Raw genomic sequence first — 25,958 nt, forward strand, 5'->3', positions numbered from 1 at the left:
CGGTTTTAAGTTTTTATAGAGAAGTACCAAACATGAGTTCCAATGTTGTGAGGTAAGAAAGAAGACCAATGACCTCCAGTAAACACAGCAGTAGGAAGGTGACCTCCATCTCACTGATGCTGATACCAGCACACGGTTCTGCTGCCTATTTTCTAAATAGGATAATAAACCAACAAACAGCAACTGGAGAGCAGATATCAAAAAAAACCAAAAAAACAAAAAAACAAAATAAAACAACCCTAAGTCTCCAAGGGCTCAATGAAGTGCATCATGGAGAGAAAGTCAGTAAGAACTTAACTTTTCAAGTTTCAAAAAGAACAGAGAGAGAGAGAGGTATCTTGGTTACAGAGTCAAAGTCATTCTATCCAGTTAAAAATCAGTAATTGCTTTGTTTCTTGATTTAAAAACAAAACTCTCACAAGAATAGTTAGACATTGCAATAAATTACCAATGGCTATAGCAAACGTCTCTCTTATGCTGTATTAAAAACTACACTACATGTATTTCTGGAAGAAGAAAGATTAAGACAAAAATGGCAGCATAAAGGGAATTGTAGCACGTGGCACGTGACAAACATGGAGTTGAGTCAGAACTGATGCTCAGATGATCTTCCTAGCCTTAAACTTTCTGAAGAAGCTTTTTTTTAAGGTGCAAAATTCATCTACTTTCAGCAGTATATAGAATTGTGTTAATTACACACCAAACTCCTACTCAAAGTTAATTAAAAAGAAAAAAAAAAAGTCATGGCAGATCCTTGTTAGACTGGCAGACACAGACTTGCACAACTGTAGGAAGATTTAGGAGTTATGTTAAGTCACAAGAAAGTTGTTAAGGCATTACTGCTAATAAGATTACCAAATCTTTATGCTGCCAAGACACTTAGGAAGAAAAAAATGCTGTTTTAAAAAAGCAATGCAAACTCAGGGCATTTTCTAAGCTACACCGTCACTGTTACCTCTGTGTTTATATTAGGCAGTTCTTCTTCAATCTATATAGTCACATGGCATTTAATCTATCCAAAAAAAGCAAAACAAGCTGACTTAAAAAATGGCAAGTTTGCTCGTTTTGACTTGTTATTCACAGTGCCTCTCAGTTGTCCAGTCTGGTACAGATGCTGGCTTGCAAAGCCCTTTCGCTGTTGTCTTATAGAACACTTTTTGTAACCATGCAAGAAGTTTCTTGGGGGATTTTCTGTCCAAGAATGAGTCACACAGCAGGACACTATCATAGGGCACTGCTGTGCCAGTGCTATACAATTGTAAACCAAAATGGGTCCTGCTCTAAAGAGTTCACTGTGTGAGGAAACTTGTTCTATTCAGTCCTTATATGTCTAACTCCACTGTAATGTCTGTTAGAGCCTTCTTAAAAACATTTTTCCAAACAAAAATCCCCCCCATAACTTCAAACAAAGAAATCTCATATTAAAGTCAACTGCCTCTTAACCATGCACCACCTAACCCCTCCATAGAAATGCTGTAATTTATGAGGACCCTCTTTTGTTTGTTTGTTACTAACTGTAATATTTATTTTGATATTTCATTGGCAAAACCCACATTAATATCTATCCCAGGAATGTAGATAACTGAACTCTGGCAAGTTTAAAAGAAGAAAAACATAAAATCAAACCATTGAGAAAACTGTACCATGTCAGACTTGTTTGTAAAAGAGAGGTGGTATAAGAGCTTTGTCATAAAAATGATACTTGAAGCAAAAAAATCACTCATGCCAATCAACTGACACAATACTATTTGGAGAGTTTTTAAAGGATATAGAAAAACAAGTACTGATGTTGATGATTTCAAAAGGAAGCAAAGCCGTATTAATAGTTGGAATGTAAAATGGAAGGAATGGGACATGATTATTAGATATGTTGTGAATGTGACATTCAGTATAATGCTGCCCAGATTCTGACTTCAAATTGCTAATGTAAACTTAATCCTGGAATCATAGAATACATTGCAAGCCCTGGATTTACTACCAGAATACAGCACAAATACTGTATAAATATGCCTAAGGATGAAGGTCTTTTCTGGAGCAGGGTTTAGTTTTCCTTTTGTCAAAGGCCTCACCAATCAGAGATTATTCTGATCCTGGTGTTTGTATTCAGGCTTCTGCAATAGAGTAGAAGCAGGGCTAATACCCTCCCTTCTCCTGCACTCTAATGGCTAAACCACCTTGGACAGGCATTGCAAACACAGAGGAGACCTGTGAACAGCATTGTTTCTAACAGGTAAAGGGCCTTACTACCAGCTAGGACACATATGCCAAGGAAAGTTATTTTCAGTGAGTGACTGCATAATGGGACATAGTTTTGCACAGTTTGCCTGTCCTGTGAACTTGTTTCACGGAAGTACACTTCTAAGTTTGACCTTCCTGGCCAAATATGCCACTTGTTTAATCACATGGGCATGTTCCTGAAAACAGATTTTATGTATTTATCTTTATAATATATTTGGCACCATGAGATGAACAAACTGCTGTCTCTTTTTGCTTTTTTTTTTCTCTTCTCTCTTTGTGGGCCAGTGGCCCATATAAGATAAGCTAGTAGTATGATAAGAAGCAGATAGACATGCCTTACCCTAGATACAGGATTTTCCCACTCCCACTCCCAGTGAGTATCTAACTCACTGAAGAACAAGTAAGTTATTATTTTGTGAGATACCTCTGGAAAATCTGAAAAAAAAAAAACCACCTCTATAGTCACCAAGAAACATCATGGCTGCACAAAACCAGGTGGTGAAATGGCTAAGAATGGACCAGCTCTATCCCATTATGTAGTGGATTTTGTTGCTGAACACAAGAGGAGCAAATCATACCAAAGAAATAAAAAATGGCTTTGCAAGATCTAAATTCACCAGGGTGAGCTAGGGTCTGTTTGCTCTGAATTCCTCTGCCTCCCTAGAGACTCAACCTTCTTTCAGCTGAGGATGATTCTACAGGATTATCTCCAGGGCCCATTAAATGCTGTCCCAAGGCTGGCCAAGGGCACTGCTGCTGAAGGACATGACACCTGTGGGTGTGACAAAGCTGCATGTTCAGTGTTTGGTGCAAAAGATGGAAACTGGGATTTTGGCTTTGGACTGCTGAGTACTGCATCCAGTTTTATTGTTGCTCTCTATGCTTGACGCTGCTTCAAACACTATGAGACTAATCCATACAGTTTCCCTATTGAACAGTATTTCCTGATATTCATCCTGGATTTGTTATTTCTCAGTTCTAGTCTGTAGCTCCAATTATTCCTTCTCCTCTCTTGGTTTCCTCAACTATGTATGTGTTCCTAATTAGGGAAAAAGAGAAAACTGAATCTCTATGAAATCTGAAACTTACTTAAAGTAAGTATCATGCATACCTAGTTAATTACTTAACAGTTGGCATGAAAGCATCTTACAGTGGGAAAGCAGCAACTTCTCCAAGTGCCAAAGTTAGCAGGTACTGTCAGGAAAAAAACACTAAATTGACCATCATGCAATGCACCCCCTCAGCATACCAGAGGGTAAGTAATAAGGTTTAAAAAAAATAGTTCTAATCCTCATTCCATTTCTTTCCATTAAAGGAGAAAACTTACTGCCCTGTGGAATATTTCTTTCTAAGATCCTCTGCAAATACGTGCAAAAGAAAGCCCGACTTTGAAGCACTGATAACACTGACTACAAGTGTAACAGTGCAGGTACAAGTAGAACATAAGGACGGTTTCTTCACTCCCTGCAAGAAGCTGTCCTGGAACAGTGGATTCCGTGTGCAGTGGTGACCTTTGTTCCCTACCCCAATGGCAAGCACTGCTAATGTGTGACACTCTGGACTGTTGTGACCAAGAGTCACCTCGTCCAGACAAACTGGGTCACACAGGTCACACACCTGGCTCAGGCAGGTGGCAGAGCATTCCTGTTACTTCAGTGTAAACACAGTTACACTGGATTTTCAGCTCCACAGTACCATTTTATAGAGTGAATATGAATTAGGGGATTATAATGGTCAATTACTCAGATTATTTCAGTCAGGAAAACAGCTTTCTGCAGTACCATAACACTAAAGCTTTGGGATTTTAAAAGGCTCCACCATAGCTTAGAAGCTTTGATACAGACTATGTCTATCTGATGTACTTTGATAGGAGACATGGAACTTTAGGATGCATAATTTCTTTTTCACTCTGAACAACTCCAAGAAAACTCTTGAAACCCTTACACCTCAGTGTAAGGCAGGTTAAATTGGTTGATCCTGTCAGTCCTTTTTACAATGACAGCGTTTCTACCAGTTAGCTTTTTCTCATGTACATGACACTTAACCTTATCCTATACAGTCCCCTCTGGTGACAATCATCATCTACTGTTAAAAAAAATAAAATCATGTTACTTCAGACACATGCCAGACACAATGCACCTGCTACCATTTCCCTTTCTCCATCTAATCACTTTGGTATCCCCTAAATGTACTATTTGGGTACCTCCACTCTATCTGAAGGCAATGTTTCTTCTGATTACATCCTCTTTAGAAGAATGCTTATGTGCCAGTGCTTGGAACACTGCATAAGGATTCACTGGTTGTGCTGAACCATTGTGCATATTAATTTGGTTCTCATTTGGTAACACTAAAAATAGCCTGGACTGAATGAAGAAGATTCAAAACTTGTGCAGATTCAAAAGAGTGCAGTCTCCTGTATCAAGTTATAATTCTTACTGTGAACATGAACTACAGTATGCCAGACAGTGTCATTCTTCAGATAATTCCCTCAGTATTTTATGAAACAAACATGAAGAAGGTTTTTTTTGTGCTGTCAGTTGTCCTCCCTAATTTTGTCCCAGTGAAAATTTATTTTGTCTAGATACAATATTAACTTTTGTAAAAAAACCACTCTACTAGGATTTGATTATTCGAAATGTGGAATATAAAGTAATCATTCAATTTGAAAACAGTAAGTCTTCTCTCTGAGGACTTTTACCAAACTCTGTACTGTTTTGAAGTTAGTTAAAAGTCATCAATCCAGTGGGGTGCAAATATTTCAGTGCTTGTAATGGCATCTGTGTTGGGGCATTAAATACACTGGAAAGCAGTTCTCAACTCTGATCTTAACTATGTAACTTGAAGTTGTAGTAATTTCTTTCTATGACACAACCCCTCTTTGCTCCTGTGTTTCTCATTGCAATAAAAAGCCTGAAATATTAAACATGCAGAAGAATTAAATTAGAATTTGTAAACCAGCAATAATATTATTATGTTTTCAATGTTCTAAATCCTTAAAGTTCAGTTTAAATAAGCATCATGTACCAGCTCCTTAAACAGCGTTAGCAATGTAAACAGTATTTAAAAATGCAAGAAGTTCAACTTTATAAAAAATACATCTGCAGGCTGTTAAAGGGGAATCTACAAGAAATGTCAAACAATATTGTTCCTTGTGTACTCCACTGACATAACAAGAAAGCTGCATCTGGAAACAGTTACTGACTCAAGACTTACATAAAGTATTGCATTACCCTTTACAAACTAAATATTATTAATCAAGAGAGAGATATAAGAGTGTGCCATCCAGCTGGCTTATAATTCAATTAATTTACCTTCTTGGGAGATGACAATGGACTTCGATGACTTGATGGCTTTGCTGTCTAGAGTCCAGGTGACAGCTGCCGGGGGATCAGAGGAAATCCGACATTGTAAGACCAATTTCTCACCATCTACAACTTGAGCATCCTGAAGCTTCTCTGTAAAGGAGGGTGCTGTTCCTTTGCTTGCTGGTGGCTTGCTTGCTGGTGCTTTGTTTTCAGCTTTTTTCCCAATTATTCCACCATCAACCACTGCACACCCATGCTCACAGTTTCTGTCATTCTTCTCCTCTTTTTTTGCTGCTGGTTTGGCAATGGGGGTTTGAGAGTTGGGGGTCGCGTTCTGGGCTTCAGAGTTGGCACGGGCATTTGGTGCTGGGGTGCCAGCGCTGCCATTCTCCGCAGGTGGCTTTTTCTTTGAGCCCAGCACAGACCTGAAATCTGTAACAGCAGGTTTAGGAGGTGGTACCTTCTCTGGCAATGGGGTTTTTGGGGTGCCTTTCTTGGCCAGCACAGAGCGGAAGTCCACCTGCTGAGGACCATGAACTTTCCTCTCCTCCTCTGACAAGGTCTTGGGTTTGACCTGCCGCTGCAGGTTTGCTCGGAAGTCCATTTGCTCGGCTGGGATTTCCTTCAGTTCCTCCTCAGAAAAACTTTTGGTGCTGACTTTCTTGCCCAAAATGTCACGGAAATCAAGTTGCTCAGCTTCCTGCTGCCTCAGGCTTTCCTCTGTGTGTTCTCGAGTTTCCACTCGCCTTTTCAGCACACCTCGGACGTCTTCCTGCTCTTCTTCAGCTACTCTGGTTGCACTGCTGCTCTTTTTGAAGCCACTTGTTCTACCAAATGTTAGTTTACCATGATCTCCACCATCTCTTTGCTCTCCAGAGCTGGCTGTTTCCCTCCCACTATGATCCGAAAAAGAAAAGAAAGAGAGAGCCAGGAAAGGGGCTGGTTTAAAAATGTCAGGGAACAATCTCAGAGCAGGAACAAAATGTGTTTATAGAAGGGGAGGTTGATTAGAGGAGCATACTCCATTAGTTTATTGCATCAATGATGACTTCAGGAGCCATATAAGGGCACAAACAAAAAAGTTCTTCTCTACTCTGGCTTGGTACAATGTGCTTAGCTTGTATGATGAAAACAATTTGTTGGGTCACATTTGGGGATTAGGTTGAACAGCAGCCAGCCTGGGTCTGTAAGGGCAGGGAATTAACGGAGCAAAAAATAGAACCCACCCATGCAAGTCCCTGGGAAAAATACTCACTCTCTGAGCATTTCTGCTGTGGAAGCTGAACTCTCCCGCAGCATCAGAGACACCTGGCAGCTGCATTCTCCAACTTGGTTCCTGAAATATTTAAGTGAAATGAGAAAAGCAGAGGTTTCTCCCTCTATAACTTGCCTGAGCTAAGTGATTGTGTATTGTACTAAAGCAGCTCAAACCCAGTGTGGCCTCCTGCTTTCCTATGTCCAGTATTGTGGTGGTGGACTGAGTGGATTTGGTCCCCTTATATTTGGAGGCAAGCTATCTCAAACAGCTTTTACTGATTTGTTGCTATCTGCACTGGGAACAGCATACTCCCTGAACAAAAATCAAAGCAATTTACAGCATGAAACAACTGCAAACAAACGAGCTAAAGGAAAATAAATACAAAAGCTGGAAAATCAAGTCAGAGGAAGGGGATATTTTGCAAAGCTGAAAATCTTTCCAACCATGTCTACTGTTTATTTATTCAAACCCAAGCCCTTAAGTTTTCTAATGTTAAGATATTAAAAGCAGGGTCTCATTTCCTTCCCTCCCCCCTGGCCCAACCAATCAGCAAAACCCATCTACACGGATTGCTCCAGCCTGTACATGTTTATATTAAAAAACATAAAAGTGTCACCATATATGGTGCTGAGTACTTATTCTTCCTTTTGCAGAGGAATACCATGGATGCCTTCTGGAAAGGGCTCCCATTAAAGAATTCATTTAAAGTGCTCCCCCCTCCCCTGCAGCTCCCTCCCTCCCGCAGATATATATCATTCTTCCAGCCCCAAACAGCTCTTCTCCGCTTAACACAGGAGATGCCAAAAGCAAAATTTAACTCCCCCAGGGCAGCAGTTGTGTAACTATTGCCACCACTCCCCTGACTGCTATTAAAAACCCAGACTTGACTTGATTGAGGACTAGAGATATCTTTTATTAGTGAAAACACTTCTGTCCTTCCCAGTTTAAGTATAGGCTTTTGAATAGACCACAAAGTCCTGGATGATTTTTCTTTTTTGAACAAAAATAATTCCTGCTACTGAAAACATTTCCTGGACATGAGCAAAACACATGTGTGTTGAGGGGGAGGAATGGAAGAGAGGTAGGTTTTCACAGCTGTTTTTTCCTTTAAAAAGACTTGCTAGATAAGAGCACCTTCAAGTCCACTTAGCCCTGAAGTGTAAAACATGGACTCAGGACTGCCTTTGTGTTGGCTTGCCATCAATATGTTGTCCTGCCTGTTTTTTAAACTGCATGGAAATACATTCCTAGATATGTTACTGTTTGGGTGATAAAACTATAATTTCACCCGTTTGTAACTTGCAGTAAAGACACACTGTAGGCAAGATCATTAACACAGATCACAGAATGACAGATGCAGCACAAAGTTTTGTCTTTATAACAGCAATTAGTGCCATCACCTTTTCAGAGAGATATCTCTTGCTTTCTATTGTTTCAGAAAAAGAAACAGTGGATCAGCCTAATATGAAAATCAAGCCTTCAACACCACAAAGAAATCGGTGGGTTTGACCAAAGTAACTGGATTGCAAAGTAAAGGCCCTGCTGGTAGGAACATATCTTACTTGACCTTAAGACCATTAATAACAAGAAACCATAGAAATATTTCCAACACTTTTATATCCACAAAGTCAGAACATGTACACTAGAAATTATTATTGAAGGCAGTCCATGAGGACAGCAGCGAAAGCCACAACCCTTATTCAATACAAAAAGCTAAATAACATCTGAGCACCAAACATAAATTGTCCAAATGGCAGGAGAGGATCCAAGTCAATGCAAAGAGTAGTTAACTGAGCACTGCACTGGAGACCTGCCATTCTTACTTCCTCTTATGTGTGGCCTCCAGTTGGAAGCAAGAGAAGTAGAAAGAAGGCAAGACAAATGGAAAGATAAATAAAAAGAATAACATGTCATGTCCTCCCAACATACTGACTGGCATCCAATGATGGCAGGGTACCAAAATTGCTGAAAACCTGTTGTCTTGAAACAATGCATTTCAAATTGTCCCCTGTTGCCACTATTGAAACTCATGGCTTTTTTTCCTGCTCCTCAGAAGCTTTTAAGAAAAGCAGATACACTCTGGAACTGCTCATTCACCAGTGCTGTAGTGCTGTTAGCAGGCTGTTGGTTTACCAGAAGATTCTTCCTGTTCAGGACTTAAAACCAATCCAAAACCGACAAAGGAGAAGCCATGCATGCTGAAGTATAGACAATTTACAGCATACATCAAATAGTGAGGCACCACTGCTCAGCTTCTGTCATGACCATATGGCAAAAACATTTGCCCACAAGAATTGTGTCACCAGTGGGAGAGGTTAAAGTAACAGAGACAGCACTCTCCCAGGAGAGGGATTTAGGGATACTGGATGTGGTCCTGACCACTGTGAAGAATAGCAGCATTTCTGCAGGACCTATTTCTGCAATGCGTCCTTCCCTCTGCAAATTCTTCACTTATGCAAAGAAGCAAATAAGGAAAGCAAAGTAAACCCTTCTAAAGTAAGCTAAGTAAGCTATTTTTCACAGGGTTTGGAAAATAAAGGAGGGGGTAAGAAAGCCGGAGAGCATTTTGTTCTTTCTATTTTTAAAACCTTGGGAAGCACTTACAAATTACGGTAACAGTGGGACACACAAGTACCTAGATGGAAAAATTATTCACAAGGTAGTTTTTTGATCTTAGTTATAATTTCCAATTCAAGTGAGTGGCTGTGATTCAAGTGAGTGACTAGACTACTGGATACAAACCTTGAATCTGTGTCTGATTCATCACATCCCTGTTCAAAAGTGTAGCCTTCTCAGGGCAAGTCCTGCTCCCACTGAAATCAAAGTGAGGATTTTAGGAGCAGAGAGAACATACTGTTGTCTTCTGAATTCAGTGGCAGAGTCTATAAAGGTAAGTTAAAAACATTGACCGACCTTGGAGATCATAAAATGGAAAAGGAGAAACAAGCCAAGAAAAATTAAGAAGGACTGGGGGGTTTAGATGCTAAATTCAATCAAGAATAATTCTGGAAGCTTGGTAAATACTTTTACATTTATGCAATTTTAGAATCTAGGCAAGGCAGAGATGCATAGGGGCACTGAGAAAAGACAGAGCTTTGCAGTACACAAGCACATCTTCAAGTCTTTCACGTCTCTGTTGTTTTGAATCTTGGCAATAAAAATATTACTTGTGCAGCTTGAGCTTCTCCATGTTGGCATTTTATCAGCAAAACCCTAGACACAGATAGATCTTAGTGTCTCTGTTATTCTGGAATAATGATAGACATGGATAAAACCTATGCTTAGGAGCTATGCTGTAAAGAAGTGCCTGGAAGTGTTGACTTTTGCAGGACTGTTCTGTAGAATACTCATGCACAGGACTTATCTTTAAAATGTCAAGGAATAATAATAATAATAATAAAAAACCCCACCAAAAACAAATAAAACCCCAGCTGCAAAGCCTGAAGCAGTTTTAAAAATAGCTCTCTGTCCTATTGTGGGATCAGTTTTCCCTGGAATGGCTTTTATGTTCAAAATATCTTGAAATACTAGTTTCTTGGCAGAATCCACTCAAATATTTTCACTGAACCTTAGATGAGACTTATTGTCTGCATGTCCCTAGGAAGCACTCTCTGGAGAAACAGGAAAAAAGCATTTTTGATTATAGTTGGGGTACACAACGAAATTTCTTACCAGCCTACCCAGTGTGAAACAAATATGGCAGAGTAAATTATATTTTCTCAAGAATAAACTGATAAGGGGCAATGAAGTTGATCCCTACTTATAGCTGGTGCTTCAGAGCAGGAAACTGCAAATCCTCAGTAGGAGGTTTTGCAACTTTTCTGTGAGTTAAATGGAGAGAAAGTCCAGACTCCACGAAGTTTTAACCCCAAAGAAAGCAACTAATCTACTGGATCACAACTCAGCTGACATAAAGCAGAGCAGCTCTACTGGCTTCAAAGAGGATGCTCTAATTTACCTCACTTGAATGTTTTGCCAAAAGCTTTTTATACCTGAAAGACCAAAGATTTTATTTGCATTTTACAACACTGAGTGGGAGAATGGAATGAGAAGGGGTCACAGTTTTCTTTTCTAAAAATATACAGTGTGTTGGTAGCAGAAAACAAGGTTTGCAAACTGTATATTACAGAATGACAGAACTGTATTTACTGTTTAGTGTAATGAAATGTAATCTGACAACTGCTTTTTATATAACCTGAGTTGCAAAGTATTTGAGGTACCACTGATTTATAAAACAAATGTTTACCTCTGATTTTAAGCAGATTATGCAAATCTCTAAACAAAGACTAATCAACACTAACCAAACCTTTATGGAAAATAGAGTGGGGGAGAAAAGAAATACTTAATGTCTGAGAAGACAAAGGTTAACAAAGCAAATGATTTGTTTAAGGAACTGCAGGAGGATTTGTGAGGTCTCTCATGTTGACTGTGCTGCTATAAAGGTTTTGCTCATCTAACAGTCTCTGTCCAATTCTCACAGTTTCTTTGCTTAAATCCTCCTTTATGATGTACACACTGTGTGAAAGAACGTGGGGAAGTCACACTGAATATCAGCGCTTGCATCACTGGAAGGATGCAAGGGACAGAAGGGGAAATAAATGTCTGTGTTCTTCTGAGTGAAAAAAAGCATTTCTATTTCCCATTTCAAGCATCTTGCAGGCTGTAAAATGTCCAAATTTCAATAGATGAACTGCAGTAGTGGGTGACTGTTCTTCTTTTTATATTTATGAAACACCATTCCTCTAGGCCTGAGACATAACAGGTTCAATGGACCATTATTAGGACAATTAAAGTGGAGAATACAAATATTGAGGAATCAGAGGTTTGTGTAAATTTAAAACAAGGACCAGGAGAGGCTACAATGACTACTCTCCTAAAAGTCAGACGCAGCAGTCTGCTGAATAGTAAAAGGAAAACCGAATATGTATTCTAAGTAATGATATGGGTTGGTAAGACAGAAAGCCAATGAGCAAACATTGATGGATCACAGTAGGATCACACTAAGCTACATGTCCTTGTCACCTCACGGTGATGAAAGGAGAAAGAACTGCAAGAGACAAACACATCTTTCGTTAAACCCACATTTTTAAGACCAGGGTTTTAATTTGTGAGCAGCCAACACAAAAGGAGAATTGTGGAGGCATTAGAATAGAATTTAGAACTTAAGAAAAATGGAGAAGAAAATTGGAAAATAATTAACACTGGAGGAAACCATACCCAGACTAAATTAATGGAGTTGGAGAAGGAGTGACTCCCTAAAAGCAGCTATGCAACATGCTTCTAAAATTAATACATGAAAAGGAGACTAACATTTTATTTGAAATGAAAATTATTATGTTTAAAAACAGTCTACTGTCAATTCCTCTATAAACTCTTCAGTGAATTGACTTGTGCTATTCCATATTTTTAATGGACTTTGCAGGAGTTTTTAAGAGGAAGACACTAAACGCAGTTCTCCTCCTCTCAGGTACTGCTAAGACTGTTTCTGAATATATAAACACTTCTCAATCAAGTATTCAAGACAAATGCAGCCAGTTTGACAGCTATTTAGACAAGACTATTTAGGTCTGAAAATTATTTTAGGTCTATTGCAAACTTGAAATTATACAGCTCACTTCTGGCTCCTTGGATATTCCTGAGGCCATTACTTCTCTGTTACTCACAGTACATAAGCAGTTGCCTAAAAGCATATGGCTTTCTGTTCCCTGAACAGTAACTGGAATTTTACAAAAGACAGCAGGGCAAAATGAGGTATCAGCATTCCCCTTGCTCTAATTGCAGCACAGTTTTGCTCATCATGGATTAGAAAAAGCCAACATGAATGCACTGATCTTTGTGGGATCTCCAGCTTTTTCTCCAGTAAAAGGATTAGGGAATAACTGAATCTAGCACGTAATCTGCTGTGTTGTTTTCTAGCTACATTGTTTTTTCTCACCCTCCCCCAAAAATTGTTCTCATATGCTGATTTTCTGAAATTATTTTCCAAGTATAGATTCTAGAGTCATGATATTGTCATGATATTGAAAAATGATGAATGTGGCCACTTCCAACAAAGCCCTCTTGTCTGTCCTTTGTTCTTCCTGTCCTCTCTCCTTTGTCCTTCCTGCCCTGTCTCTTTCTTCCATCCCTGAAGTTTTGCTGAAATATCTCTTTCAGTTCAAGTGAAACCACTAGCTTATCATAAGAGAAGATGACCATGCCCAGGGCATACATGCACTGAAATGTGGAAAGGTACCAGTAGAAGGTCGCAGCTCTCCCAGTCTCTACTCTCTCCTGCAGAGGTGACTGACCTCAATGAGACTCAACTGGCATTTCTAATCCCACCAGAGGTACCGAGATGTTCGAACACCAAGTGGTGTTAGAAACACCACTGATCCCCAAAGAGACACAGATGCAGGGATTTAGGTGGACATGACCTGCACAAATCAGCATTAGGAATGTCCTAGATGACCTGGGATGATTGCAAACAACAAAGTTGCTCTGAAATGAGCCAGTTCACAATTTATTACAGGCTATAATGGGGCTAAATCTACTGAACAGTTTATTTGCAAGAAGGTCATGGCACATATGGCTCTACCTACATAAATGTTAGTAATAATACTTGAAATTAAGTGCAGAAATACTTCATCATAGGAAATCTTGATATTCAAGAGCTGTAATCCTCTGAAGCACCTTTTTCTGGTGAAAAGTGAGTGCCTCGTCTGATTTTAAATACTAAAATATACTGAAGCTCCTTTGTGTCTGCCTGTGGTACTCTGTGAAAACACACCTTCAAACTAGGCAACTACACAGTGACATGTCCATCATTTGGGCCACACTGGTTGGAAAATAAACTATAGCTATAAAAAAATAGCTCATTGTTTAGAGGCTAAATGGGTGGCATTTATTAAGAAATTCCCTTCCTCCTTGTGTTAAGGAGACAAGAGTAATTTATTTGCAAGCAGGCAAAGGACAATTCAGACTAATCCATCAGGACTAAAATGTTAGTGTGTGGAGCAGATCAGAAAGTTTTCTTCCAGTCTAATGGATTCAAATGTGAATTAAATAATTTTAATTTTAAAAGCCACAAATATTAGCCAAGTAAGGCAATACACCTATGCACAGTATATAGCACAGAGTAATACAACAGTTTAAAGTTGTACGCTATGTTTTCTATAATCACATAGGTGATCTATTATTACACCTAACTTCACCATTGGAGATGGAAAATGCTGTGGCACTTTCTACAAGATAAAGAACCAGCAAATGTGATTTTTCATTTAAAGGACAGTTATTTTACCAGAATAAAATAAAAATAAATTCATAGAATCATAGAATCAAAGAATCAACTGGGTTGGAAAAGACCTCCGAGATCATCAAGTCCAACCCTTGATCCAACATCACTGTGGATACTAGATCATGGCACTAAGTGCCACATCCAGTCTCATCTTAATAAACCTCCAGGGACGGTGAATCCACCACCTCCCTGGGCAGCCCATTCCAATGTCTGATAACTCTCTGTAAAAAATGTCTTCCTAACATCCAACCTAAGCAAAAAACAGCGCTTCCAGATTTTGTAGAAATGATAAGATGTTCAAAGCATCAGGGTGCCTCATTTCAAAGATACATCAGAAAAAGGAGAATACAACTTGCATATAAAATTCAGATGTTTCAAACATGGCCAGGAAACATTTTTTCCTGTTAAAGGTATGGATAAAAAGCTTGTGTAATGGCCCTTCCTGGTCAGGTTGTTCCCATGGAAAGCAGGGATCTTTACAAATACCTAGAGAGACACTAAACACCATAAACAATAGCTCCAAACTCAAGATACTGATTGTGGTTTCCCTTGCTAGAATGCCAAATTGCTTCCCATACTGTTGCCACAAAGCTTGTTTTTCTGGTTGCCTAAAGGAAATCATACTGCTTTGTCTTTTTTTTTCCCTGACCCTTCTTGTGTTTTCTTTTTCCTCTTTGAGTTTTATTAGGTCTTTTCATCCTTCAGAAATATTTTATTCCGTTACCACCCTAATGCTTCACATGAATAGAATGGAACTCTTGTCTTCTTCAGGTGGGAATTTCAAACTGAGGGTAAATATAACTAATTGTTCCAAGGGAACAAGCTTTTTCACAGCAAACGTACCTGAGCTGAATTTCATATTGCCCTGCATGACGAGTCTGCACATTCCTCAAGACCAGTGTGAAGATGTCTTCATTTTGCAGGATTTCACACGCTGTTCCTGGCATTATTTCTTGCCCATCTTTAAACCAGTGAACAGTGGGGAAAGGATCTCCAGCAATGGCACAGGATATAAGGACATTTTGCCCAGGAGCTGCTGTCACTGATCTCGGTTTGCTTATGAACCAGGGCTGAATACCATCCTGGGGTTCTGTAGTTTACAAACACAGATTACAAATCAGAACAAAATGCCAAGCTTGAATGTAACTACTAAGATAACTAATTTCAGGGAAAGCAGTCACAGGCAAGGAAAGTTATTTTGAACATGCAGGGTATAAGTTTTTAATCTGAAAATAAGTCGGGCTTTAGTTTTGGAAGTAACGTGTTCGTACCAAAATTAATCATTTACTTGGCACTTTACTGGCTTTATCCAGGCTTATATTAAGAGCAAAACAAAGAGACTTTAAAGTTGCCCTAAAAGGAATCTTGGAGATTTGTCCTTAGAGAATATGGGTAGGAATAGCTTTAAGGGCAAGTAACAGTACTATGACTGCTGTGCAGTTGAGAGATCAGGTAGTAAATCATCATTAACAATTCCATAAAATTGCATTTAATATAGAAGATTGACCCAGAGGTTAGATCTCAGGGGGGCTTAGAGGATAGAGGAAGGTCTGAATTCAGAGCAGAAAGTGACAACAGGCTGCAGACCCATCCCTGGAGGCACAGTTTGCTCAAATACTGCAGATAAGATACTTTGCATTAAAAATAATAAAAGTCTCACTGATTTCCAATAATTCTCAGTAATGACTATGAGAAAATGTCAGTATACAGTAACATTAAATGAAGTCCCCTGCCACAAAGGTAGTCAATGCCCAGTCATAGGAAGTTTGTAGGTACTTCAGTGTTTACTGTGGGATTTACATAATATGTGGAGATTCAAAGTCAAATTTTTTACAGCTAGTACTCAGACTGCAGAAAACATGTGTTCCTTACCTGCTACCACTACAGTGTTAACATTAAAGCCAGGATACCTCACTTCTAGGCAGCCTTCCCAAATACTATGGCTTCAATTAGAAGTAAAAACATAATTGAAAGGTTTACTTCAAGTCCATAACTAAGTAAGCCTGATAGTTATAATTTGCAGCTGCATTTAGCAGAAGTTTTGCACTGTCCCTAGAAATAGGACTCAGGAATGCATTTTTGAAATAGTAACATAATGTTCCAGAGTGAAAAGGTTTTTTTAAAGCTGCTTCTGCTCGATATCCTTTTTAATTCAGATGCAGAGACAGAACTTGTAGCATCCCTCACAATAAACACTCATGTACTTTAAATAGACACTGAACAGCACATTAAGATTATTTTAGAATTTTGTAAGGTGAAGAGGAACTTTATACCTTGAACTGTCAATGTTGCCTGGGTTTGACTTTCTCCTACTTCATTCCAGGCTTCACAGGTGTATTTGCCTGTGTCTTCAGGAAACACCTCCTGGATGTAGAGGCTGTACTCATTGCCTTTCTTCTCAAAGTGGAAATCTTCTGTCTCCTGGATTTCTTTCCCATTATGCAGCCAGATAATTTCAGGAGGTGGGTTAGCTGAAAATTATGAAACAACAAAAATCAGAGACACACAAAACCCCCTCATATGTTGACTAAGAATATTATTAAGGTTGGTAGCTTTTTTTGCCATCTGATTCTGCAATTTCATCTTACAAACATTCAAGAATTTCATTAACTTTTTCAGTGCTGTGTAATGTGGAATAGTCTGTCTTTTATTGGTTAAAATACAAATGAATAAGGGAAGCATGTAGACAACAGAGAGGGAGAATGAGTTCTAGATCCCACAAAGGTGATTATCAAGAGTTTCTGTTACCAAGGTTCATACCAGGACTGCTCTTTTCTGCAGCACTACTCTTACCCCAGCTGACAGGAATTCACTCTTGTTTGGTTCACAACAAAAGCTTTTATAAGTCCACCAAGACTTAGTTTTAGTTCAACAACAGGACCCAATAATAAACTTATGTTATTATTATACCATTCCAATGAAGAAACACTTGTAGAGGTCTGAACACATTAACACTGGACAATGTTCATCCCCCTGAAGATCATATTAGACAAACCTAGCTTTTAAAGAACTGGTTCCTAGAAATATTATTTCCAAATGCAAAGACACCTGCTAAAAAGATGGAAAAAACCCACAAACTTTGCAGCAGGATTTAATTTCTTAAAATAATACTGTCCCATAGCTACGCACCTGATACCTCCACAGTCATTATCACTTGACTTCCATCCATCACTTTGAGGTCAGTCAGGCCTTTAAGGAAGATGGGTGCAAAAGTCTTGTTTAGCTTGGCAGCCTGCGCACTTTCTGCCTTCTTGCTGCTCTTCTTTTCTGTGAAGTTAAAAAAGAATAAAAGGGGTCTTTTAAAGGAATTTTCCTGACAAAATGACCCTATATTCAACACGATTTTGAGACAGTGGTTTTGTTTCAGCTTTCAGAAGGTAAAAATAACTGAAACCACCCAATATAGCTGTTTTGTTTTGCCAGTATTCCAGGCAGACAGACAAGAAATGGGAATGGAACTGTCCTTGTTCCAGGAATCCTTTTAAATCATTGTTAAGAGATATCATAGAGTATCATTCAGAAATTACACTCAGTTTCCCAAAATACACAAACTCAGGTGAAAAAAAACCCCAAACAACCCAACAACTTGTAACCAACAGCTCAATGCCTTTAATCACTGCTAAACTCACATTAAATTTTAAGGTTTGTTGCAAGTTGCTATTCTCATGATTGATAAGTTAAAAACATAAACTTACAGGAATATAGGAGTTGCAACTCTGCAAGAAACTACAAAACATTTTGTTTGTTAGATGGTCAGTATTGAATGATTTTGAGTTCACCACACTCCTCTCCTGTACTTCAATCAGGCAACTGCTGGTGGGAAAGTTTGAAACCTGAGGTTATCAATATATATCCCAAAACAAACTGTTGCATTATGGCTTTTAGGTTTTTTTTGTTTGTTTTGAGGCTGTACAGTCAAATGCTGAGTGCTGGAATTAAATTAATCACTCTTAAAATCTATCTGTGATATGTTGTTTCCAGTATCCACAGTGGTCTCTGTCTTGGATCCAGAGGCTATGAAGTAAGACCATTTAATTGTGATCTATGTGGTACACCAGACGAGGAAATTCACTCCTGTTCTAAAAACCTGAGCAAAGAGAGTTGTGAAGCCAAAGTAGTGATCATGACCAAATGCAAGAAGTCATAAATATTTATCGGTCACTTGGATACACTTTTTGTTTAGCTTGCATTCAGACCTTTTACGTCTTGCCTGTAAAATGACAACCCTACATTCTATCCATACATGAAAATAGCTTTATTTTGCTTATTCCTACCTTTAAAATTTTCAAAGGTATACCAATAACATCCAAAAGAGTATTACAGCAACATAAAGTTCCAAGCTGGAGAAAAATCACAATCCATAAAATTGGTGATTAGAAAAAATGACGGCACATCACTGAGCAGGCCCACTGAACCTCCCGGAGGCAAAAAGTTAAGCTTGTCCCAGGGTAATTTGAGCTCAGTGTAAATTTGGAAGCTGCCTGGAAGGGAAGTTTTTCCTTTTCTCTAGCAAAGCTTTTTCTAGCCAAAAGTTTGTCTCGCTGGCTCATGTCATAGGTCTTTTCTTGGCAGTGAGCTTTGAGACATTGATGCATGTGAGAATGGAAACATGGGACCTGACTGAGACCCACTGGGATCGGTGTTATGGTCCTGCTACTCTGAGGCACCTGATTCACCATCAGACCACATTGATCAGTCTTAGGGCTTCCCATAGCACCTGCTTGTAAGTGACTGATGCTTTACAGAAAACAGCCACGAAGTTGGGTGAAAATCTTCTACAGTAATGAACTGCTGTGGTTCACCATATCCCTCTGCTTTGTAATGTTTACTCAGGGAAACAGCTTCAAACAATTGCTGTACTAAGCAATATCAACACATGCTCCTTCACTGATGCCTTGCAGAAAATCCTTTTGTCCCTCAAAGTGAAACAGATCTGTGGGGGAAAGCAGAAACCCATAGAATTGGAAAAAAAGGAGGAAAAGAAGATAAAGAAAGCAAGAAAAGGAAAAAAAACCCAAGAGAATAGTAGGACAGAAAGAAACATAGGGGGAAAAAAAAAGAAAAGTAGACTTAAAAAAATATTGTTCCCTTTATTCCTTTTACTGAAATAACTAATAACACTGCAAATCTAGAAGGCAGATATGCAACAAACGGAGAGCAGGGAAAGAAAAAAAAAAGCAGAGATGTGGCTCTGGACCAAAAGAAAAACAGGCCTGGGTTCTGATCAGAAAAGTTCAAGTCTTCAGATACGGGCAGATAACAACAGTTAACAGTGACCAGGGAACAAATTTGCTCCTAGTGGCTCTAGCAGCAATTCTCCCAGACCAGACTGAGCTGCCTCCAGCAGAGCCCTGGTACAAACAGCATTAAGTCTGAGCAGCTCTTCCACATCCCTCCCAACTGGCTCTCTGCTCCATTAGACTGACCTGCCTGTTGCATGTAGTCTAAATAAACAGCTTTTTATATTCTAGGAAGACAATACAGCATAACAGCCTCAGCTTATTAAAAAGATATGGGTGAGCAACTGCAGAAGGAAAATCATTTCCCAAAAGGAATTTTTCAACAATGCTAACTCCTCCAAAATACGTGCTGCAGAAATGAAAGATTCATGTACTGGAATAAAATCATCTTCTTGCACAGAGCTGCAGAAACATCAAATGGAAGCAAGCAAATAATTCACAGTAATTGCATATATGAATCACAAACCCAACAAGTTTAAAAAAATGTTAGGCCTCAATTTTTCTAAGTTGTCTTAGGCAGATGTTGGTGAGGAGACCTATTGATATGAGTGACACTATGAAGATTTACTGGAGGCACAGGCCTCTACCCCTAAAAGACTGACCTGCAGGATTAAAGGATGAAAACCATCTCACCATTTTTACTGATCAGTGCTCATACTTCGTAAATGAAGCTGTCAAATTGAAATGAATCTGTCTCACCATTGCACAAAACTTAAAAAAATAATAGTGCTTACACTAAATTTAAACACTGCATAAGTCTGTGCTGATCTCCTGGATGAAGACCAGTTCTGTGCTTAAACAGAAACTTATGATAGCAAGTATCAAAACACCAGAAGTCTGTGGTACATGAGTAGTAAAAAACTTAAAAGAACGCAGCTTAAACAGTACAAAAAAAGTTACTGGAGAGACAAAAGAACTGTTTCAAGGGGAAACTGAATGTAATCACGCAGAAGAACATTAAGATAAATTATTAAGTCTGAAATATTGAAAACTTGAGGCTTAGTCCTGGGACAGAAACAAAAGCAACTTTCTGAAGATATTCCTATCCTTGTAAACCTACCGTATACAAATGCACATACACTTTGATTTAGTCCTTGAAGTATTACCTGATTTCTCAATACCTACTGTAAAGCAGGAGTGAAAACATCTCCCTATCTGTTGCTGATGTTCTTTGGAGCGCAGGGGCAGTGAAGGCATTTTTTTACCAACATACATGAAATCTGTTGTACGTAAGAGCTCAAAAATTAGAAGCTATCATGGCTGAGGCAAGCAGTACTCCTAATCAAACATGTGACATCCAGGATACAGAAAATATATGTCTAACAAGTCTGATTCCATGGCAACTTGAATAGGCTCTCTTCAAAACAAGCATTCTCCCCTACTTTTGAAATCTTTATTTTTATTGGGGATCTTTTATCCTACACTACTGTTGTTCAGAAGTGTATATTCATCATTAGCATATGTTTACTGAACAAACAACTTAATCAAAATATCACAAAAGCAGTCCAGTGTTTCTTAACTTGGCAGCAACAATTAAAAAGACTTTCATTCTAAGCCATAAATGCTATTTGTTCATTAAGAAACCACAGGGGATCATTTCATGTAACATTTCTTGCTTTACTTAAAATTTGATATTGTGGACTTCTCGACTTAGAAAAAAATTGAAATTACCTACTGCCAACTTTAGTTTCTCACAAGACAACACAGTCAGTTTTAGATATGTTATTTAGTTTTATTTAGTCTTAATCTAAAATCACTGCATTTTCTCAGAAGGGACAGATACAATCATGCAAAGGCCAAATTACAAAGACTGAATGTTAACTATTTTCAAATTCTTCTGAAGCTCGTAAATGCTTTTAGTTGTTTATTTATGACACAGTACCACGCAGTGACTCAGTGTTTGTCTGATGAAGGCTTTAACATTTCACAATTTTACAATGAAATAGCAGTGCTGTACATTTTCACAGATCATTTTAATATAAGGGCTTTTAATACAAGGGCTTCTTCAATTTTAACCTTTACAGGTCTTGTTTGGAAAAACAGCAATCAAATTGATTTTGGAGGGACAAGAAAGGACGCTGCTTATTCAAGATGAAGCAAATAACTCCCATTCCCATTTATGGTAAAAAGATACTGTGTGATTTTACTTCCTTTTGAAAACACCTGGCTAATTATTTCGACAGAAAAATACTACAAGGGAAACCATACACAAAACCCCAGGAACTGTTTGCAAAAGGGTAGCTTCAGAAAGTGCAACAACCACAAAGTTCACATTCCCTGGCCACATCTAGGTGCTTGCTATTGTCATACACTAGGAACAAAATCTGTGCACCAGGAAAATAGCGGGCAAGCAGATCAGAAAAACAGGACACAAATAAGCAAGCTACTAACAACAGGTCAGTATTAGGGTTGCTTTCCCCTGGTCCTCTAAAGTCCCTTTCACCACGTGAACTCTGCTGGGGTTCAAAATCCAAATGTTCTCAGTGAGATCTCGCTTCAGAGCCTATGGGAGGAGGAAAGAAGAAAAGGAAGAAAGCAGAGGTAAAGTTCCCAGCTCAGATACTGCAAGTCACTACGCTTCTGGCTGAAACACCCCCTTTCAGAACACCGCAGGGTATTTTTGCTGCCAAAACTACAGACAATAAAAATGCAGCATATCTGGCACCAGAAGGGAAATCTGGAACCTAAGGAAAATTTAGTTTGACATTAGCATAAGGGTATGACTTCATTATGTATCTACACATCCTCAAGCTTATTCAACTGGATGTGAAAAAGAGGAGATCCGATCTCCCTCTTCCTATTATGTTAATGCTCCCTAATCACCTATAGCCATTTAATAGCTCCCTCATCACTCTTACTTCTTATTGCTTTCAAGGTTCACCTCTCAGAATGAAAACAAGGAATATAAGAGTCAACACAGAGTGACTAAAAAATTCTACCCCAGGCAGGTTATTTTCTCCCTCCCTTTCCCTTCCCCTTCCCCAATCAACTTCTGCTGGTGGACTCGATTCCCCCCACCTGGATCATGTCAAGGTACTTCATGAGGAACATCAGGGAGCATTACACAGGGTGGGCTTGATGAAATACAGGTACATTTCAATAACTTGTTTTCAGACTGTGCACCTAATTACTTCATTGCAGCTTATGAAAGCTGCCACGTTTTTTTAACCAGAGCTGTTGGTTTCCTGCAGGTCAAACCATGAAAGATAATAGAGAAGAGAACTATGATTTTCTCAAATACTACTCACAGAGAACAATTTTCGCACAGGGCTGTGGTCTGGCACAACGTGTAAGCCCATGTAACGCATTTCTGGTGGGCAGTAATCTCTCTGTCATTTCAACAGGCTTTTGATAAGGCTTTACACAGGGTGTTTGATTTAAAAGTCCACCACAATGATCCCACTTACACGGTTCCTAAGATTTTTGCCTTTCCTCAGGCTTTAATATGTGTGAATGTTGGGAAACAGCAAGTAATAAGATGCACAGCTCAGTGGGAAACACAGTTTGGGAGCCCAGAAATAGTAAGCAAAGCATGTAAAGGGTACTTTATATACCCACATATATTTTCTACAAAGCAAAAGGAATACAGGCTTTTCCCACAGCATTCCCTTACCCCTAAGGGTTCGGGGTTTTTTATTGGAAAGACACTCTAATAAGCATCCAAGTCTATGTTTAAAAAAGCCCCTCAGTGCATTAAATCCGTAGAGATTAAGGAGAATTTAAACTCTTCCAAGTTCTTACAAAAACCCCCAAATTCTCAGCATATTTGGATGGCAATGGGAAAATATATATTACCTCTGATAAACAATTATTTCTATTAATCTCTTATTCTGTTTTCCATTATTAGTAAGGCAATCTATCTACAGTGACCATATCAAATTTCAGATTATTTGTTAACCTGTATTAATAAAAATTTAAGGTGATAAAAAAATGCTCTCCTATTATTTGAGTTTTCTCATTCCAGCTGTTAAAGAGTCCTTACATAAATTTGACCTCTGGATATCTCAAGATTGGAAATTATCATTAGAGGAGTCTTAATGTTAGCTGTAGGCCTAAGCCAAAATACACTTGAATTTTTTAAATTCAAAGATTCAAATTAAATTCAAATTAAAGGTCTGAATCAGAACTTGGGGACTGAGTGGAACTGTAAACATCTTTATATTGATAACCAAGGGTGAGTTATTGTGTTGAAAGTATATATCTAAAAGTAAAAACGGAAAATTCATGCTGCACCAAACAGTTAACCTAATACAAGCCAGTTGTACAATACACCTGTATCAGTTCAACTGCAATTATTTAACTAACTTTTTACTTTCTAGGGTAAAAGATATAGATAAATCTATACGCTTGGAAAGAAGTTAAAAAAAGAATCAATAACTGCCCTGTGGCATGACCATCCCCAGATCTGCTGTTGACACTGACGTGAGGAGAAAATCCAGCTCAGGATGCAAACTTAAAGGTCTCCAAAGACTGGACACGGCCTGGAGTCAAAACAGTCAACATTTTATGGACATCATATATTCTAATAAATTTTCTTGTTCATTTGCCTACCCAGATGTACTGAAGATGTTTTCATGTGAGCTGCAGAATGCTGACATCTCCTGTTGAAATATCAGGACTTCAGCATGCTCAGCCCTGCACAGAATCACAGAGTAACTGAGTTTGGAAGGAACATCTGGAGAGTGGCTATTCCAGCCTCTGGCTCAAGCTGGGTCAGCTACAGCGCTGCATATATACACATATATATACACATATATATACACATATATATTCACCTCCTACTGCACCTACACCTGTAGTAACTCAGCGGCGCAGGACCAGGGTTACAAATGGTCACAAGTCGAGGACATGCAAAGAATAGAGTTTGCTGCTTTGTGTTCAGAACACCGCAAACAACTTGCAGTGTTTAGTCTTACAAGAGGTTTAATTATACTCAAAGAATCTGTTTGCCAGCATCATGTGGTGAGCTGCCAACTAATGCCTGGTCTGAGCCGTGCGGAAGGACTGCCTCAGCAACATTTACCATTTATGGTGTTTAAATATCATTTTGGCTCACAGGGTAATAAGTCAACTGAGCTGAGGAGAATGCTTAACTCAAAAAGCTCTGAGTGAGTGGGCTCAGAGAGAGTAGCAGCAGATTCTACTAAAACCTCTCAAAGTAAGACCCAGGTTCACACAGATCTTTGTCTTGAAAAGAGTTTCACATCCTCAAATGTTTTCAATGTAAACAAATCAAGCTGCTACCAGAGCTCACGTTAACAATGATATCAACTCAAAAATCAAGAGATTTTGTAAGGCAGAAAATAGATACGAGGATACTCATCTGTCTTCCTGTAAAGTGTTTTTCCTCAGGCCTGAAGTGATACGGTCAAAACATTTTCTGCAAGTTTCTCAGGAAGCCCAAACTTGATTTATAATGGCATAAAAAAAATGAGGCTTTTATGTTCTTGAGACATGTAGGAACATTTCTGCTTTATTAAAGATCTCAGGTTAGTATGCCATTTTGCAAACCGAATTCATGAGAACTAGATGTTTAATGACCTAGCAGTGTTCTTTACACATCTACCTCCCATCATTTATTTCTGCAGTTCTAATCTGTCTTTTGTAAATGGAAGGTAAGATTTAAATATCCGTGGGAGATGCTTTCACTGAAGACCTGTATGTTGTGCCTTGCATTACACAGAAAAACTGTTAATCTAAGACTGACAATGCTCTAAGCCTATGCTAGTTCAGGATGGTTAGGGATATACAGAGGAGACCAAGTTCCACTTTATCTCGTCTGGCAATCTCTATTTTACTCCAGGCCAGTCTTCCAGCCCAACACTGCAGCCCATGTATGCTCAAGTCTTTCCTCTGTATCACCAGGTCACCAGCATTTTAACCTGCCTTGTCTAGTCAGTTTGTTCTGCAACTGAGGTGCCACCCCAGAAATCCCACAGTCAAGAGGTTGACCGCACCAAGGAAGAATCATGATTTGAGAGAACAACCAGAACAGAATGGAATAGACCATTTCAGCTGGATGGGACCTACAAGGATCATCTGGTTCAACTGCCTGACCAATTCAGAGCTGACCAAAAGTTAAAGCCTGTTGTTAACGGCATTGTCCAAAAACCCCTTAAACACTGACATGCTCGGGGCATCAACCACCTCTCTAAGAAACGTGTTTCAATGTTTGACCACCCTCTTGGTAGAGAAATGCTTCCTAATGTCCAGTCCGAACCTCCTCTGGCACAGCTTCAAACCATTCCCACGCATTCTATCACTGGATCCCAGGGGGAAGAGCTTAGCAACCCACTCTCTGCTTTCCCTCCTCAGGAGATATCTCAATTTGGAGTGAGGGGTCAGAGATACAAAGTAGACAGCTGGGTTCACAGCAGATCATTTTGCAGTCAGCAGACCGAATTCCTCCCTAACAGCCTCACTGGAAGTTTCTGCAGCCAAAGTGGTGTTTGCTTTTGCCTTCATAACTGTCTGCCTTATTAATGACTAACCCTGTTTGCAAGTTATTTATATCAAGTAATTGCTCCTTTGTCACTGTCACAGACAGCAACTCCATGGAAGGCCTGAGAATGTGTACACCTACCAAATACATTTATAAGGCAGCTCAGCTGGCCCACTGCTTACAAATTCCCCAGCATTAG

The 25,958-nt window shown here is 39.0% G+C and overlaps 1 protein-coding gene across 4 annotated transcripts in view; it reads right to left on the reverse strand.

Moving 5' to 3' along the window:
• MYLK (myosin light chain kinase) overlaps positions 1-25,958 on the reverse strand; it is a 202,899-nt gene that overhangs the window by 68,253 nt on the left and 108,688 nt on the right. For all 4 annotated transcript variants that reach the window (XM_027637384.1, XM_027637383.1, XM_027637385.1 and 1 more), the window contains 5 exons: positions 17,207-17,344; positions 16,351-16,548; positions 14,921-15,167; positions 6,799-6,879; positions 5,550-6,439 (listed from right to left, as the gene is read on the reverse strand). In XM_027637384.1, the coding sequence (XP_027493185.1) occupies positions 5,550-6,439; positions 6,799-6,879; positions 14,921-15,167; positions 16,351-16,548; positions 17,207-17,344 (1,554 nt within the window). The remainder of the gene's footprint in view (positions 1-5,549; positions 6,440-6,798; positions 6,880-14,920; positions 15,168-16,350; positions 16,549-17,206; positions 17,345-25,958) is intronic.

Source organism: Corapipo altera, unplaced genomic scaffold, assembly GCF_003945725.1.
Source record: "Corapipo altera isolate COAL_440 unplaced genomic scaffold, ASM394572v1 45, whole genome shotgun sequence".
NCBI classification, from domain to species: Eukaryota; Metazoa; Chordata; class Aves; order Passeriformes; family Pipridae; genus Corapipo; species Corapipo altera.